The 18,374-nt window shown below is 42.1% G+C and overlaps 1 protein-coding gene across 1 annotated transcript; it reads left to right on the top strand.

The window, feature by feature from the left end:
* The first annotated feature begins 484 nt into the window (after window positions 1–484).
* Window positions 485–18,246, top strand: LOC104925566 (deubiquitinase DESI2). Its single transcript, XM_010739218.3, has 5 exons — window positions 485–1,148; window positions 8,971–9,043; window positions 9,204–9,297; window positions 11,694–11,835; window positions 14,557–18,246. Exons 1-5 carry the CDS (start codon window positions 1,101–1,103, stop codon window positions 14,827–14,829), a joined length of 630 nt encoding a protein of 209 aa, XP_010737520.3. The 5' UTR covers window positions 485–1,100; the 3' UTR covers window positions 14,830–18,246.
* The last annotated feature ends 128 nt before the right edge of the window (window positions 18,247–18,374 follow it).

Genomic DNA, 18,374 nt, shown 5'->3' with positions numbered 1-18,374 from the left:
GGACATTTACTTTTGCATTTGTTGCACTTTATTTATTTAATGTAGTGTAGTAGTAGTAGTAGTAGTAGTAGTAGTAGTAGTAGTAGTAGTGTAGTAGTATTGTAGTATTATTTAATGGAGTATTGTAACTAAAATTATTTCCCCCTGGGATTATTAAAGTATTTCTGATTCTGATTCTGATATCTAATCTATCCCTCAGCTGACATACACGGACATTTACTTTTGCATTTGTTGCACTTTATTTATTTAATGTAGTACTAGTAGTAGTAGTAGTAGTAGTAGTAGTAGTAGTATTGTAGTATTATTTAATGGCGTATTGTAACTAAAATAATTTCCCCCGGGGATTATTAAAGTATTTCTGATTCTGATTCTGATATCTAATCAGAATCTAATCTGATTCTGATATCTAATCTATAACGTTTCACCGAAAACTACATTACCCATAATGCACCAACCACCCAGGCTGATTAACGGAGCGTGGATTGGTCGCGGCGCTCTCCGCTCGCGCACTCTCGCCGTCCAGCTTTCTCCAACGGTCGCCTCCTGCCAGCTCCGGCTGCCGTTAGCTAGCTCATGGGAGGAGTAGCGAGTCATTCTCACGGATGTTTTCATATCTCAACATTATGTCACACTGTGGAGTGATCCGCTCGGGAAAATGAATGCGCGTTTTCCCCGCACAAGAAGACAAACCCCGCTCTTTAAAGACCGCTTTTCCCTTTCGACCTCGGTAGCTTTTTAGCGAGTCGGTTCGTTTTTTTTTTTTTGACAAGCGAGAGTCTCACCATCATCTGCCCGCTGCTGCCGCTCTCTGACGGGGGGAGAGAAGGTGGGAAGGAGGGATCGGACAAAGCCAGTCAGATGTTTTAAATTATCAAGCTATTTATTAATCTGTTGTCAAAGTGCCAGGGATAGAAGAGGAGGAGGAGGAGGAAGGAGGAGGAAGGAGGAGGAGGACGGGCTATTTTTGGAGGTTGGAGGGCGAGAGTTTGGATCTCGCACCGAAGAGGAGGAGAGGAGGAGGAGGAGGAGGAAGGAGGAGGAAGAAGAGGAGGAGGAAGACCCGCAGAGAAGAAGAAGGGACGTAAGGGAGGAAAATCCTGATGCCAGTGATGGCAAACGAGCCGATCATCCTAAACGTCTATGATATGGTGAGTGCATCCTTTACTACTTTATCTAAAATGTCAACAGTGTCAGAGCCAGACTCCACTGTCAAAAGGCGACATAATAAACTGCGTGAGCTATCAGCAGATGAGGAGAGATGAAAGTGAAACATTAGGGATGTTTCTTTTAATTATTAGGAGCCACTCTTTAATTCGGCATACACCCACAACACCAAGCCCTGATGTTTCTAACACAGTTTCACCTTTTACTTGCTATTTTGGTGCTTTATAACCATTCAGATCATGAGTTTGTGTGGTTGGGTGTTTGGTGCAGCAGCACCCAAAGACATCTGTTAAAAAAAGTTATCATATAAGGCCAGATAAAAACAAAATAACTTGAATCCACAGCTCCAAGACAATCTTGGGTGCAACAAAAGGGTTTCCTCTTTGGACTAAGTGACTCTTGACCAATGGACATCGACACGTGGATGTGAAAGTGTCCACAGTTGTGTGTGTGTGTGTGTTGGGGGGGTTGGGGAGAAATGTCTCTTTGTTACAGAGAAGAGAGACGTAGATTAAATTTGAGTCACTATGTTGTCACCATACAGGGGTGAGTCAGTGGGTAAAGGGGGTTGAAATTGACTGATGTGTTGATGAATCATTGATTAATATGGATTCCCTGCGGCGGACGGATTACACCCAAAATAGCAATTGTCTTGTTATAGGGGTTATAAAAACAGGCAGAGGGTGTATTTCAGGATAATTAGGCTGTCATTCGTTATTATAATCCACTTGTTTTTGTCTCGTTTTCCATCCCTGTGCCTTGTTAAAGTTCTGGAGATGTCAAGAAATATCCCCTCTTTCTAGAAACGATTCTCCTGCTCCTCCTTTTTTAAATTATTGCTGTTGTGCTCCCCATTTAGCTGATGGTCAATAAATCGTCACAGGCCTGAGGTCAGAAGGTTGGAGGCAGGTTTCATATTGATTAACACAGAGAGCAACAGAGACGTCTCCCTGTAGAATAACGCAGGACTTTGTTTCACTCGTGTTTATCCCCCGTCATCGTATTTGTTCCTTCCTCGTTGGAAGTTGATCCACTCGTTTCCTTCTTGTGTCATTCTGTCCTTCACTCGTCTCCTCGAACTCGCTCTGTCTTCTCTCCTCCCCCCCTTCTTTCTTTCACTTCCTCTTGTTTTGTTCGCTTGACTTGTAGTTCACATCAGTTTCTTCTCGGTAAAGACTGAAGAGCTTTTTTTTTCCCTTTTTTATCATCTATCATCTCAGTTCCCATTCATGTGAAGTGCTGCAGACACACTTTCACATGCAAAGTTGTGTCACTTTAATGCTTTCCATTTGCAGATTCGTTGTTTCAACTGATTCTACAGTTAGTCGTTACAGATACTGTCAGAATGAGTGTGCAGGCTGTACTTATTCAATGAGTTTTGTGGTTTCTGCTCACACCCATGTGCTGTGGGAACAAGATGTTTGCAAGCAGAATCTCAGCACTTGAAATTCTGCTTGCAAACGCAGGGACGATGGCTGCAGTCCATTCATACTCTCCTCTACTTTAAACACTTCCTCTGTGTATTGATTAGCCTCTCCTGACTTTGGGTACTGTAGGGAAAGTGACTGACTAGCAGACTTACCGTCTGCTGGTTCGGTTGGTGACGTACAGAGAACAAAAGCGAGAGAAGCCCCGAATGTTTTTCAGCGGCGTATCGATCAGCTCCGCTGGATGACTTGGCTGCTGAATGTTGGAGTCACTTTGTGGCTGACTAACAGTTACAGCAGACTGACTCACTGTTTGCAGGTGAACAGGCTGTTTGATACTCTATGACTTTTGATTGATGAGGAGCAGTTTAACATTTTGATAAATATTTGCCTTCTCGCCCAGATATAGATGAGAAGATTGACACCAAACAAACTACATAACAACTGGAAGCAGTGGGAGACATTAAGAAACAATAAATGATAGAACAGAAATGTCTGTCACTCTGTTTTTTCTCTTCTCAGCTTCTTCCATCGACATCCTCTTTGGTCTTTTTGCCTCTTTCATTATGTCCATAGAGTCGGCTGAGCCTGATCACATTGCTCGCTTGCCCAGCTCCAGTTCTGGCACGACACCGCTTTCATTCCCTGTTAGCATTCGCCTGAAAAAACCTCCTCTTCTTCCTGGTGGTCCAAAACACTCCCCCTGTGCCCAGAGCTCAACAGTTTGGGCAGCCCATCATTAACAAACAGTAGCTATAGTTCGCAACAGTTTACGTCACTGTTTCCATCAGGAAACTCTGTAAATCACAGAGAGTTGATGTGGAGCAGCCCGAGGACATCAGAGGGAAAGCGGTTTCACCAAAATCAGTGAAATAGTTGGAGGTGTCTGATTTAGTAAAGCGTCACGCAGGTATCGGGGTGATCGTACCCAGAGCGCAAAGTTAGAAACAGGCGCAGTGGGAATGAAAGACAAATCATTCACCTGATTACAAGTCAGTGTAGGATTAAAAATGACTATTTGAAGATCAGAAAGTTAAGAAAAGTTACCCAATGTCGCTTTAAGAAAGAAAAATAGTGTAGTACATAGTGAAGGTTCCAAAAATCTGACATTTATTGCTACACTGTTTTTGCATTGCTTAACGACTGGTTGACTGGTTCGGGGACTGGCTGTCTCAAGAGGAAGTCAGGAAAGCCTCAGGACAGTGGTTCCCCATCACCGTCTCAGATGTTTCCACCATGTAATGGACCGTGGTAGCAGAGAGTGCAGCCTGGTTGGGGGCAGAGGGGCAGCATGGCGACACAGTCTGTCATTCTGGGCGACATGCGAACCCGCCTGCCTCGTGGTGTAAGTAAGACACTGAATATTTACTCAGTGTTCTGTCTGAGGATCAATACCGTCACGTGACTTCAAGGAATATCCACGCAGGCTTGAGTACCAGACCCCTCACCGCCGCCACCGCCACTCTTTTTTCCTTTTCCGCAATTCCCATTCTGATAGGTCCTCCCCGCCGTCCCGCTCCCATCTCTCTGCTAAGTGGATTTCCTGGCCAGCTCTGAGTGCTTTAGTACACTGCTCTAATGAGACAGCATTATCTGCACACCACCTGTCTGTCTGACAGCCAGCAGCACGGTCCACTGTATCTACTGTGAGCGTGTGCGTTAGTGTGAGAGAGAGCGTGTTAGGGTATTAGGTTTAACACTCGGGCTGTGTTATGCTGCTTTCTGGATGCTGCTGTGGATCATCTGTGGACATGCAGCAGTCCTGTTCTTCTTTTCGAACCATCTAGTTTATAAGGTAATGTATGCGGAGATAAGTGAGCAGAGGTCTGCTGAAAGGTGGATGCTTTTAATGTAATCACTTTACGATGTCTGCCTCCCTGTATAGCTGTGTGCACGTCTTTAAATCAGCTCAGCAGCTTCCATAAGGCCGCATATGTACAGAATCCAGCGCTGCGACGGAAACGCACGTTTTCCATTCATTTGCAGTGAGTTTTGGCTGTGGTGGTGCGGGCCGCAGGGGTATCCACAGCGGAGAAGTGGAGCCAGATCCAACTTTTGGAAAAAAACACAGCCTGACGTCACGCGTCAGCTGCCAATCAGACGCTCAGACCGGTCACAGTCAGCCTGAAGTGTCACTGGCTCTCCATGTGGATTCATGGACTAAACTCTGGTACTCTGCCTGTTGTGTTCCCGCTTTATTTATTTCATGTACCCAGCTTCTATATCTCTGTCAGGCTCACATTTTAAGCTGCAAAATAATGACACAAATTTGTTTTATTTCGATGGTTTGAGAGGGAGAGAGCATCGCTGAGAGACATAGACAGTGAATGAGAGTAAGGGAGCACCAGTTAATCAGTTAGTAAGTTATTTCCTGATTGTTTCACAGCGGCACGTCACTAAAAATAATTTGGTTTCCTTCCCTCAATTTGTGTTTCCAGCTTGGTTTGATTCATTAATATTCACGCAAACTAAAAACATTTCATATCTCCAGGCGAGTTATTCTGTTTCAACACAGTCTGAGATTATAATCCTTAACAGAGATAATTACAGCGTTGAACAGCAGCACGGAGAGGGATGATTCAGTATACACGCAGTAACTGCAGCACACAGTTTTTCTGCCTTTAATTCATTCACACACACATTTTTACTGTCATGCTCACACACACTCCGCTTGCTCTCTGTGCTGTGGAGGAGGCAGGTTTTAATGAGCTTTGAAGTAATGAGGGCTAAGATAAGAGTCTTATTTCAGCACCAACGGAGGGGGAGTAGTGTACTAAACTAGAAGATTAGCTTCCTTAAAATATTTCCAGAGAGTCATCCAGCGGCTGCTTTTGCAATGATGTGTTGTATGTGGATTTTGAATTATTGCAACAGCAGAATAAGCTCACATTCAGGTTTCAGGTGTTTCCTTTGTCAGTTGTGGCTTTGTGGAGTTCTGGGGAAGTTTTTTTTGAGGTTTCTTTTGCAACTTAAATGCTGTTTCTGAACGGGATCAAGCAAAAAGCTCTTCCTTTTCTCGCAAAAGCTCTGGATAGAGAATTGGAGCAGAGAGGAAAAGCTTAGCTTCTGAGCAGACTGTTTAAAAACTAGCAGACTAGAGCAGCCAAGGCTTCGAGAACCGTCTGCTGCAGACACAGATAGCTGTTATTCCTGGGCTCACAGAAGCAACCACACAACTGATACAAAAAGGATTTCAGTAATGCTTTTGTGTGTGCTCCGTTCTTTTAAGAGATAAGATGTAAGAAACTCTCTGTGCTGGAAAAACCCTGCCAATGGCAATGTAAATTACACAATGAGGTGATCATCCAAAGATTGTCATCATGATTTATCTGAATGCGATGGGTGGTTTGATAAATCCTGTGACCCGTACTCAGCCCTCTTTAGTGCGACATGCGAGCTAGGTTTCCATTAAGATCCACACGGCTGAATGTTGTAGCTGATTTGGGGTCAGTGTCGGGCATTTGGCACTTTAAAAAAAATAAATAAAGTGGATCTGAAAGGGGATTTTCCTCGTCTTAAAGAAAAGCTGTTAGCTGACTCTTGCGGTAGCTTTTTTTTTTGTGCAACATTTCAGCTTTTATGTAGGTCAGCATACCACCAAACTCTGCAGGGTGAAGCACAAAAGTGAAACGCTGAATAAGAAACCCATCTTGTCGTCTCTGATGTTTTACTGTATTTATTTGTCAAACTATAGTATTTTAAATGATGAGAAATGAACAGTGTGGCTTTCCGAGACAAACATCAGAAAGATAGTAATGATATAACAAACCCACCTTTTGATTCTAAGTCATGTTTCTGCAAAAATAAACACATTATTCTCAGGACTGTGTTCCCTTTTTTTATTGAAATAAATGTGAAAATCAGTTCCCTGTCTTTAGTGCTCACATGATAGAAACGGCCTTTTATCAAGGCACATGACCACGAATTGCTTTCGGGTATTGACATGGCACAAATGTTTGGACTTGCTCGAGGAAGGATTGCCATTTAAAATGCATGAGCATGAGGTCATGACTGAAGAGGCACCGTTTCCAGGAAGTTCAAGCGTTTGTTTTTTTTTGTTTTATTTTTTTAATGGGATCTTTTTAAGCTCGATGCCGTGAACTAAGCAGAGATTCTGTCATCAGGTGTGGACAGAGGTGGAAAACACACGTGTATGCATGTTTAAGTTCTGCATATTCATATATATTCATATCAAGCTGTTTCCATAGCTTTTTACATGTATGATTGTCTTCCCTACCCTTTTTATTAATACATATACATGAGAGACTCGGCCAGCTCACTTTAGTGCTCACCCCGTTCACCCTTCACCTTTTGCATCTCATGTTTCTGCTTAAGTCCGAAAGGTGACACCTGTCTCCAGCTTCATTTACAATCATCTTATAAACTTATATAATACCCACCAGCTTATTATTTATCACCCGACATGTGCAACGTTGAGTTAAAGCTCACAAGCTGCAGTGAGCTGAACTTAAACAAGAAATGCAAAAAAAAAAAAGATGTCCTTCAACCTTACCTGCTCCGTAACGCAAACAGCCACAGGCGGATACAGTTTCCTCGTCAACTTTATGACCCCGGTTTGTGTTTTAACTGCAATTTGCAATGCAGATGCGCGTCCGAGACACCGCCAGCTCCGGCACCACTGATTGTGTGCAGCTACGTACTGTATTTGCATATGAAATAGGCAGGAAGTGTGGGAATCGTTTTTATCAGGCTGCTGAATAATGTTTTGCAAATAGAAGAGTGTGCATGTGCACAACACGCGATACCCACTCGCTCTTTGTCTGTCTTCAGTCATCACTAGGCTGAAAGCCATTAGCTCATCAGTCAATTTATTGATTAGTTGATTGATAATGAAGGAATGGATCTCATAAGTCATTTAGCAACCATGAAATAAAAAATATTTGCTGTTAGTGCTTCAACTATAGATTCTTTTCATCCATTGATTAATCATCTGATTATTTTCTGGATTTATAGATTAGTTTCCAGGGAAACATCACCATCTTTACCAAGATGGAGCAATTACCTCTATTTCTTGGCATTTTCATATGAAATCGTTCATGGAGTAATAAAGAAAATGAAATATTTATCAGGAATCAAAATAATTAGAAAACGGCTCACCACCTTGCTGCTTGTACCTGAGTTATTCAGAGATGAGCTATTCAGCTTCCTGAGATGTCAAATCGAGCTCTCCTACCACATTCCCCCGCTCGATCGTCTGTAAATTTTTTCCACACAAGTGAACTCTGCCTAGCAACGGCCCGGCCAATCTCCTTGTAGCCTCAGGTTGTTAAGACTGACACGCGATTGGAAAAAATGGTAACGGTAATGTCTGAGATCACTGCTGCTGCTGCAATTATTGGTTTGTGTGTGGGTTTGTCTTTTATTATCTGTGTGTGTGTGTGTGTGTGTGTGTGTGTGTGTGTGTGTAAGAGATCTTGATTAAACATCAGAGGCTCACAGATCTCAGCCTGGATCACGAGATGACAGTTTCTTACAATGTCTCATGAATGGATTTAAAGATTGGAGGCATTTCAGATAAACTCACATGTTAATTGGAAAATAATCAAAATGTAATTTACTGCGTGGTGTGGTGTACTGAACAAATGAATCCATTAGTTGAGAAAGAGGGATTGCCCCATATCTTCCTCATATTGTTGCATTTTGGACTGCTGATTGGACAAAATGAGCAACACCATCTTATCTTGAATGAAAATAATCATGCTTACCGTTGGCTGACCGTGTAGTGACACTTTTCAGGACAGAATAGTTGTTGGCACTAAACGCAGGTGTTACCAATGACACTAATTCAGGTTGAACAGTCAGTGGTGCTGCTGCCGTGCATGTCGGCTCGCTGGAAAGTCTCTGCTGCAGTAGCACACGGGATGCGACCTTAATTAGTATCACTAGGAAACACCTGTGTTACCCTCGACTGTTTCATGTCAAAGGTATTGAGATCCACTACTAACGTTATGATGATAGTCTTACTGTATATATTTATAGCGTATTCATATGCTCACATGATCTTAGATTAATTAATCTGCACTGTATAATTAAACCTACACTGACCATTGCTGCTGCTGCACAAGCTGTATATATCTCAGTGTATTTATCTCTGTTCACACCGTTACTACCGTACATATCTTGCTAAAATATTCATACCTGCGCTGTTGTTTTTATGTCCCTGTACATATGTACATTACTCTGCACTTTACAGCTTTTTGTCCGATTTTTTTGTGGGTGTTTCACAGGCATGCTGTGCGCTTTGTGTTATCATACATAGAGTCGCAGGGTAGGGTAATCTTATATGTGAAACGCACCGTGTTACAAACTGCACACAAACATATATTTCATTCTGTGTCTGCTTTCTTTCTGCCTTCAGTACTGGATCAATGAGTTTACCAGCTCTCTGGGCATTGGAGTCTTTCACTCAGGGATCGAGATCTATGGAAGAGGTAAGATTACCCAGAAATATGACCCCACGCCACATATATCAGTTGACTTCCTGGAGATGGGGTTTCAGAAAGGCTGCAAAACAATTGTTATTTGGAAGAGAGAGACTTTTTTTGGTTGGTACTCAAATGTGTTTTTTTCTTCTTCTTTTTTTTTGTTTAGAGTTTGCCTATGGCGGACACCCGTACCCATTCTCAGGGATCTTTGAGATCACACCAGGGGACGCAACCGAACTCGGCGAGACCTTTAAATTCAAGTAAGTAGATGATATTTGGTGTTTACATGCACACATTCACATATGTCGTGTGTTTTCTAAATGTCCATCCAACAGTTTGCCAGCTCCGTCAGTCATCTAGCCTGTCAGCAACAACAAGGCAGTGAGATTTGCTGTGAGTCAGTGTGTTTTAGGTGCGGTCAGGCTGTTTGCTGGATGTAACAGTTAAGTAGCCAGTTAATTAACCACTCATTCTGTATTTATTGAAAATTAAATAGTCCATTCAATCAGTTCATCATCAGTCAGTCTGTCAGAAAGAGAGTCAGTTATTCACTCGTGCTTTCTTCACTTAGATTTGTTAAAACAATCCGGGTAGATTCCCTCAGCTTGATTTCACATCATTTTGTTCCAGATTGCTACTACTGCTGCTGTTTTAAACTATAAGAGAGAAGGGTTTGCCATTTCCAGGGAATAATAGGATAGAAGTCAGGCACATGAGTTCTTATTTGGGCACAGGAATATTTCTGAGGTGACAATCTGAATCGCTCACAACAGTCAACCAGTGCTGCTGCAGATTTCTAATGGGAGTTTTCACATGTGAGCATGTGAAAGAGAGAGACGTCAGACAGCGAAAGTATCACAGCAGGAAGCGACAATAGCACGTAAAGATGCGTCCTCGTGTTTAGAACAAAACTGAAACAGCGACCACTATCAATCAAAAGAGGCCGCAAAGAGGCTAAGCAGGCTCTTACTGCGACTCGTTCGATCCAAAAATATCACGCTGGTTTAAAACTTGACATGATGTAACCAAACTAGACGAGACTGTCAACAGGAAATAGTCAAGCCCAACTCACCCCCTTTGTCTGAATCCAGGTAAAATAAGGTGAACAGGACCAGTCTAATAATCACTGTCCAACAGTCACTTTGTTGGTAAATCATTAATTTGTTCACTATGTAAGAGATTCCAGACCTGTGTGTCTAGGCAAACAATGAGCTGGTATTTTCCTGAGGGCTTCTAGTACTACAGGACAGAGAAATAATAATAATTAGAATAACATTTTTTCCTCACGGTGTGTGGCAGCGGACTGGTTGTAATCCATTGAAACATTCCTGCAATAAACAATTTTTTATGGTTTTAAAAAAACTAATTGAAATGGTAGAAAACACATTGTGTGATCTTTAGTCCTGTGAAACACCATGTGATTAAAAACAACCTAAAGGCTTTGAGCTAAAAATAAGTTGATTAACTGCAGAAATTAAAATCCTCGTAAATGTGATGAGATATTTCTCTCACGTCGGCACTGCGTCGGGTCATTTTGTCAGATTTTTACCGCAGCGGGGGTGAGACAGCAGAGCACCCAATCAGTTCAATACATTTTAGGATTCCCAGAATCAGCCCAGGGTGTCTGTATGCGTGTTTGTGTGTGTGTGTACGTACATATACATGTGTGTGTGTTTTGTGTGTCGCAGAGTGGCTGTGCTGCTGTGTATTACTTCTGCTCTAGTTGATCTGCCCTGTGGCTATACACACTGCCTGGCACACACACACACACACACACACACACACACACTGTCTTCATGCAGGTCACTAGACCATAAGTATGGATCATCCGGTGTAAATGCCTTTATGTCACCCACTGTGAATGAAGCTCGCTGCCTTTTAATCAAGATATTCTTTCCTCTAAACTTTGAAGAGATCATCCAGGTGAAAGTCTGTGACACCTTATTGAATAGATTTTTTTTAGCCATATGAACAGCTTGACAATGTCAGTCAACTATTGGATGAATCGCCATGCAACTTGGTTCATGATCCCCAGAACATGAACCCTAATGACATGATGATACCTGTATTTGTTTCTCTTTGTTACATTGGTTTATCACTAACTGGTTTGCAAAACGTCAGACTCAGTTATACTTTGTGTAGTAGTGATTTTGCATTGTCACTGGCTGCGTTTCCATCAAAATATGACTCAAATTTTAAGCAAATTTGAGTACTTTGTCAAAAGAAAATGTGAATGAGTGCTTGTTTCCATCCATCATCATTATGCAGATATTAGTTGCTTTACAAGATAAACAGTATCTGGTTAAAAGAGCACCAGACGAACTGCAAACGGTGAAAAACCAACGCAGAAAACAGAACGTAAATATGACATTTCTGTTTGTTTCATATAGTAATGTGAGGACGGTTACATCAGATCTGTGTAAAGTGATCGTGGATGTGTTATAGACTAAATATTCATTGTGTTTCCATCTCCCATCGGAAAACATTAAAACGTGTTAAAAGAAGAAGAAATCCGTTGGTATGAGTCGTTTGTTCATCGATTGCGTAAAAGAGTTTTGAACAAAATGCCAAGAAGTTCCTGACGTTTCCCCGGTGACTAATAAGATGTAGTAACACCTGGCTCCACACCCTTTCCTTTACCCGCTCGTCTCTGCAGAGAAGCCATAGTCCTGGGCAGCACCGACTTCACGGAGGAGGATGTGGAGCGCATTGTGGAGGAGATGGGGAAAGAGTACAAGGGCAATGCCTACCACCTCATGCACAAGAACTGCAACCACTTTTCCTCAGCACTGTCAGAGGTAGGTGCACACACACACACACACACACACACACACACACACACACACACACACACACATACGGCATTGCACCATTTTGGCTGACATGATGTGCACAGTTAAATAATGATGTCTTGATTTCATCTTTCCTGTTCAGAGTGTAAGCACTTAGTGTGTGTGTGTGTGTGTGTGTGTGTGTGTGTGTGTGTGTACACACGTCTGCGAATGAGTGTGTACTTTGAATCAGCTTATCCTGGTGACTAATGAGCAGCGAGTCTTACAGTTAGCATCCAGCACTGAGATGGGGATTAAGACACAATGATACAAGCCCAGACATGCAGAGCCAGCTGGCAAACCCTGCGCACACACACACACACACACACACACACACACACACACAAAGCAAACACTGATATTACATACAGACAGATGTACATACTACATTTAAAGATACTCTCAAAGACAATTACACACATATCTAATGCACAGAAGCATCACATCAATATAACACATCACACACTTTCAAACGTACACATATACATACACACATACAGCTGACGCCGCAGGGAAACCGTCTGGCCCCATGGATTTGATTCTCATGTTTACTGTAACCTCGTTAATATAGCAGGCTGACTTAAAGAGCGTCCGAGGAGAAAATGATTGGATGTGCGGTTGATGGTTGTTGCAGCTTTTGAAAGACCAAGCGTAACAATTAATTCTCCGGAGACTCTTGATGTCGGTCCTCTTCTCAAAAAGCAAACCAACATACTGTTAATACCTTGGCTCAGTCTCATTGTGTAAGCAGATTATTTTCCGCGCAGAGCACTCTTGTTCATGTAAGAGACAGACAGGGGCGACTGTGACTCAGGCGGGAGGAGTGGGTTGGTGGTTTGATCCCCAGCTGCTCCTGTCCGCATGTCGAAGTGTCCTCGGGCAAGACGCCCAACCTCAAATTGCTCCCATTGGTCGGGCCAGCACTGCGATATGATGCAATGGGTAAATGCTGCTCCTTCTGAAACGGAAAGAAAAAAGCATCGACGTTTGTTACTGATCTTTTGCTATTATGTTATCAACTATTACCCTTCTTAAAGCCATTCTCATCAGTACTGTTCTAATAAAATGATATGTAATATGATGGGGATCGCTGGTGACAAACCCAAATGTTCAAAGAGCTTTATCAGCTGATGCAAAGACATTTACAGAATATTTGTGTTCCTCCCAAATAAATGTTTCTTTGTGTCTAGAGGTTGTGTACTGTAAATGACCCACTGTTTGCCAGGTCAATTTTATAAGGTGATAAAATGTAACTGTTGTATTTAGAGCTTTTTGCACTGACCCCAAGTGGCCAAAAAACAATAACTGCAGATTTAAGGAGGCCTGCATGGAGTTTAAAAAATTGAACAGCCTCTTTCCTCTCTTGCCTTTTGCCTCTTCGTTTGATTTTCTCTCGTCTGCTACTTTAAATAATACTCATTACATGACTTAGCTTTATTTTTAAGGCATCCAGACACTACACCTGGTCATTTTAATGGATTACCTCTGTTTCTCTCTTGACGGATGTGAGCTGCCTCCTCTCGGCTAAAGCTGTACTCACCTGTGAGATCATCTGATTTGCAGAGTGATTCACATTTTCGAGAGCCTGGGTTTCATCCTGTCTAAACACACTTCATGTCTGAAGGAGGTGATGAATCGTATTTGCTGGCAAACCTAAAAACAGTCGCTGAAGCGTAAACATAGCACACGATCTGCTATCATTTGTTGGCTGCATATGACATGGCACGACGTGCTCTCTGACTCTCTAAGGCATATTTGTGGTCGCTGTCTCCTAAAAAGCAGCCAGTCAGCAGCTTTGGTAAATGTTTTGATAAAAGCACAGTTAAGTCCCTCCCCTGGGAAACACTAAGAGATTCTTGGAAGCCACTTGTCCCATAACGCTGTAACAATACTGGCAGAGCTTCAGTGATGATTAGCCCTCACATGAAGTGTTGCTGCCTGTGTCTGCAGAGAAGGAGCTGAGCGACTAGAAAGGTCGTCCTCATGTACGAGGAGTTTGTTAGTTTCAGTAGATCAGTAATGTTACACTGTGATCGAGGAGTTTCTGGAATGTCTTGGGGATTTGTTTGTTTGAGACGTAGAAAGCCAGGAAATGTAATACAATTTCCTGGAAATGTTTCACCTCACGAGAGAATTGCCGGGTGTATTTTCCGGTTATGCATTCATTGTTTCAGATTTTCTTCCACAGCAAGCTCAGCTATACTGGAAAAGACTCTCACCCCCTCAGATGAGTCAGATTATGAAAGCAAGAAGAAATCTATGCCAAAGTCACAGCGAAATGGTACTAGATTATTATTGAGTTAGACTTCACACATATATTTATTACTAGAAGCAGATTCTCTCTACAAGGCGTCACTCTTTACTGATTTACTGCCGAATAACATCAGTAAAAGTAATCGGTAATCCATCTGTTTGAGCACCAAACAGATACGCTGTCCACTCTTTTTACTGTCTGTGTGTGACATAGTGCTGGTGTTGTATTTTATATTTGTGGACTAAAAACTAAACTAAACTAAAAAACTGTGGTGACATTCTGCTGTTTGGCCTTAGAGGATCGATCACAAACTCCTCGTGTTAACATGTGAAAGTGTCTTTGAATCTAAAACACGCCCACATGAGCGTGTGAAAGAGAGAGTGCTTTTTAAAAATATGTCAACCTTCTTCTCTCTTTTCTACTCCTCTCCTCAGATCCTGTGTGGCAGGGAGATCCCTCGCTGGGTCAACCGCCTGGCCTACTTCAGCTCCTGCGTGCCATTCCTCCAGAGCTGCCTGCCCAAAGAGTGGCTGACCCCGGCTGCCTTACAGTCCAGCGTCAGCCAGGAGCTCCACGGAGGAGGGGAGCTGGAAGAGGCAGAGGACGCCGCTGCCACGGCCTCCCTGGCATCCATGTCGCCCTGCTCACCATCCTCCTCTAGCCCTTCTTCCTTGCCTCGTCATTCCCGCCACCAGCCCCGCCGGTAAAACTAAGACTGTCAGGTGCTAGAATACCTACAGCAGCTGATGAGTCCGGTTACAGCCCGAAGTCCTGTCAGACTGTTCTTGAGCAAGGCACTGAACTGACTGACCTGCTCTTGGTAAGAATGTCAGCCAAAATCTCTGCAATGATCCAGAGCAGAGGAAGGGGTTTCTCCTCACAGGTGGAAGGAACTCTTGCTGCTGACAAAGGCAAGATCAGCTTTCATTATTTTACCAGCCAACTCGCAGCGCAGAACGGATGCAAGGCCAGTTGTTTTTAAGTGTTTCATGATTTAGGAAAATTTACCAGTTACGTTTTAACCAGCAGTTAGTTGGTGGATGGTGCTAATCCCTATTTTTTTCTTTTTGTTTGTATTGGAAACCAGTGAGAGGGGGATGCCAAGAGTCCAAGCTCAAGGAGTGACCTGTAAGAACCTGATTTGGCAGAGTTATCCAAAACTATTCAACCATCCAACACATTATCATTCCTGAGTTTCTGCCTTTTCTTTCTGGTGAAATACTCGATTGTTTTAGCTGTCGAGGCTGCCGGGTTTGTTCTAAAAACACTGATGAAGTCTCTGAAATTTAGCAATCTACTGCTTGCAACATTGACTTTGCTTTTTCTCTGCATTTCTCTAATTTAAGCCCATGTTGTGTAGACCCTTGTTTTCCTGCTGTAATGTGAATACGCCTTAAGGGGTCTATTTAAAAAAAATTGTAATCCTGAACATCTAAACAGTCTGAGCTTTTCTTGGCGAGTGTGGTGGACGTCAACGCTCGGATGTGTCTGCAGTCTGACACCATCTGAAGAAAAACCGTTTGTTTGTTGTCGTCATTTTAAATAACCACTAGCCAAGCGCTGCTATGATTTGGTCTGCGGCTGGTAAATGTTCCCACTGCAGCCAGCTGTAGTTAAAAGATGTCCTTAATATTTGGCTGGTAAAATTTTGAAAGCAGCAAGTGAAGTTAGGACTCGATATACACTTTGCCTCAAAGCGCTGTGTGTGCATCAGGACCTCAGCCTTTTTGTTATTTTACTCTCACAGCGAGCTGGATTGACTTTAAAGCCAGAACTACAATCAGCTTCACTTTTCCTCAAACACCACACAGACACAAATAAACAGATCCAGCACGAGTGTCAAAATGGGTAAAAATCATTTGACACACCTCGGATGGGTTCAGTTCGAGGTCGTCTTTCATTTCTTTGCCCCTTTTATCCGTAGCAGCTCTTCAAACGCTACCCGCCCATCTTTATGGATCAACCAACCATGATTTGAGGAAAGCAGATTTTCTTAAATGTATCGCCAATAATTTAATATTGTTAATTTAGTCTAAATAAATGAAGAATTAGGTTGCAGGGCAGGCAGTGACTTACAGGTTAGAGAAGACTTTTACTTACCAGAAGGTTCTGGTTCTTTTTCTCAGTAGCTAACTGCCAAGGTGCCTTTTGAGCAAGGTACTTAACCCACGTGTGTTCCAGTGGCCAGCAGTAGAAGACTGTGGTCGTACTGGACCTGCTCCCAGTTAGTCAGCGTGTTCGTATTTGTTATCGTAAAAAAAAGCGAAATGTTTTGTCTTGACCCGAGCGATTCATGGTTAAAAGTTTACGTGAAGGGACGTGATGTCAGCCCGTTATAGTTTGTAATCTACATAAATATCTGAAGAAGACGTTGAAAGAGGAAGAGCGAAGTGAAAGCTGCACTCCTGACTTTCCTCACATCTGTATCCAGCTAAGGATGAAGCACATCGAACAGTTTGAACTTTAGGAGATTATACTTTGATGAAAATCACTAATTAAAGTTTGTAAACGGCGTAATCATCTTTTAAAAATGTGCAAAGCATCATTTTACGCTTTTTACAAAAAGATGCTGCTTTTCCCAAACGATGAGCACCTCATTTGAAAAACATGCTGTCAACAACAACAACAACAACAACACGTAAGCAACACGGATGCTGCTGCGTGACGCGTACTGTCCTGAACAAGACCTATGGATGTTTGAAACATATTTCTTAATCAAGTTTGCCTGTGTTGCTGGAAGTTTGTAGGAAAATGTTGTCTGAAACCTTTTCTTTTCTTTTTTTAAACATATTTCTATGATATATATATGGACTCTGGCCTTTTTTGTCTGTTTTGTTTATGCTTGACAAACTCAGGACTCCGAAAGGCTTTGTAATATAATCCTATGAACTTTTTTTATCCCACATTTTACGTTAGTTATTGCGTTAATGTTGCTTTTTTCTAATGCAGTAGTCACTCCATAGAGCCTTTCAAGAACGCACTGTGGCAGTGCGGTTTTATAAACTCTGATGAAAAAAAAAGAGCTTTTGTTTACAATGTTTGTATGTGAGCCTCTTTTGTTTTCTCCCCCCCTGTCTGTGCACGAATGCGTGAGTGTGTGCGCACACGCTCGTATTATTATAAATGGTTAGTATCAACAAGCTACCAACTGGGCCAAATTTCCTTACATCACACACACACACACAGATACTCTGCAAAAGAGATCCATCATGACAAATGTAGCAGTGTTTCCAATGTGTTTTTGGATTTAAACTTTATTTTCCACAAACTCAGTTTTCAGATTTATCTACTGGTAAAAAGTTTATCTTCAGGACCTTTTTCTGTTTTTTAACAAACAACACAGAAGCAGTGTTAAAAACAAGACACGCAATGACATTTCTCATGAAACCAGCATACTGTATTCATGTGACTTTTTTTTGGAGTGAAAGGTTTCAACTCTGTGTATTACGATGTTCATTTTAATTTTTTTTATGTTTTAGTAAGTCTGAATAAGGAAAAAGTGAACTTTATTTTTAATGCACAGACAGACTGACACATGTACCGCTCATGTCGGCGCCCTCTGCTGACTGTTATTCGAACTGTGGTTCTACAAACAGACGCTGAGGTTTCCCTTCATCTTCATAGCTCGGGATAGTTTTCTGCCAGTGATTATTTCTGTCGCGCATTTATTATCCACCAGATAAATTGGATTCACCAAATGTAGCCTTCCATTTGAAAGAAAATATTACTTTATGTTCATATATCGACATTTAACTTTAAAGAGGAACACAAATCTCCATCACTGAGGCCAAAGATAGCTGTAACTTCACCAGTCTTCAGTTGAGTTGTCGTCACACGTGTCCAACATTAAACCCTCATTCTTTGAGTGATTGTAGTGATTTCATTGTAAGAGTAAACGATTATTTGTGGGACACTCGTGTGAGCTATGAATGTAGATATGGGAAACCTCAGCCATACATACCTGGAAAAAAAAACTGACTTCAGCTGTTTTTTTTACAGTGAACTTTCACAGAGCCTTCAGAGGAGACGAACCGATTTGTACCCTGTTGTAAAGTTATTAAAGAAAGGTATACATCTGTTTGTCCTGTTCTGTGTCGTGACTGTTCTACATTTAGTCCCATGATTGGTTAATTATTTGATTAATGATTACTGAAGCCTCGTCACCGGAGGGGAATCTGGTGAAGCTAAGTCAGCCTCTAGGTGGAGACAAACACCTGTCAATGACTCCTCTACTCCTGACACATTAGAAAAT

This window comes from Larimichthys crocea, chromosome III (genome assembly GCF_000972845.2).
Source record: "Larimichthys crocea isolate SSNF chromosome III, L_crocea_2.0, whole genome shotgun sequence".
Lineage (NCBI taxonomy): Eukaryota > Metazoa > Chordata > Actinopteri > Sciaenidae > Larimichthys > Larimichthys crocea.
The sequence above is the reverse complement of the archived record's forward strand: the minus strand, read 5'-3'. Positions and strand labels throughout refer to the sequence as shown.

Coding starts and splice junctions, on each gene's coding strand:
- LOC104925566 (XM_010739218.3), top strand. CDS start 1,101: ATGCCAGTGATGGCAAACGAGCCGATCATCCTAAACGTCTATGATATG. Junction 1,149..8,970: donor TCCTAAACGTCTATGATATG/GTGAGTGCATCC, acceptor TTCTGCCTTCAG/TACTGGATCAATGAGTTTAC. Junction 11,836..14,556: donor TTTCCTCAGCACTGTCAGAG/GTAGGTGCACAC, acceptor TCCTCTCCTCAG/ATCCTGTGTGGCAGGGAGAT.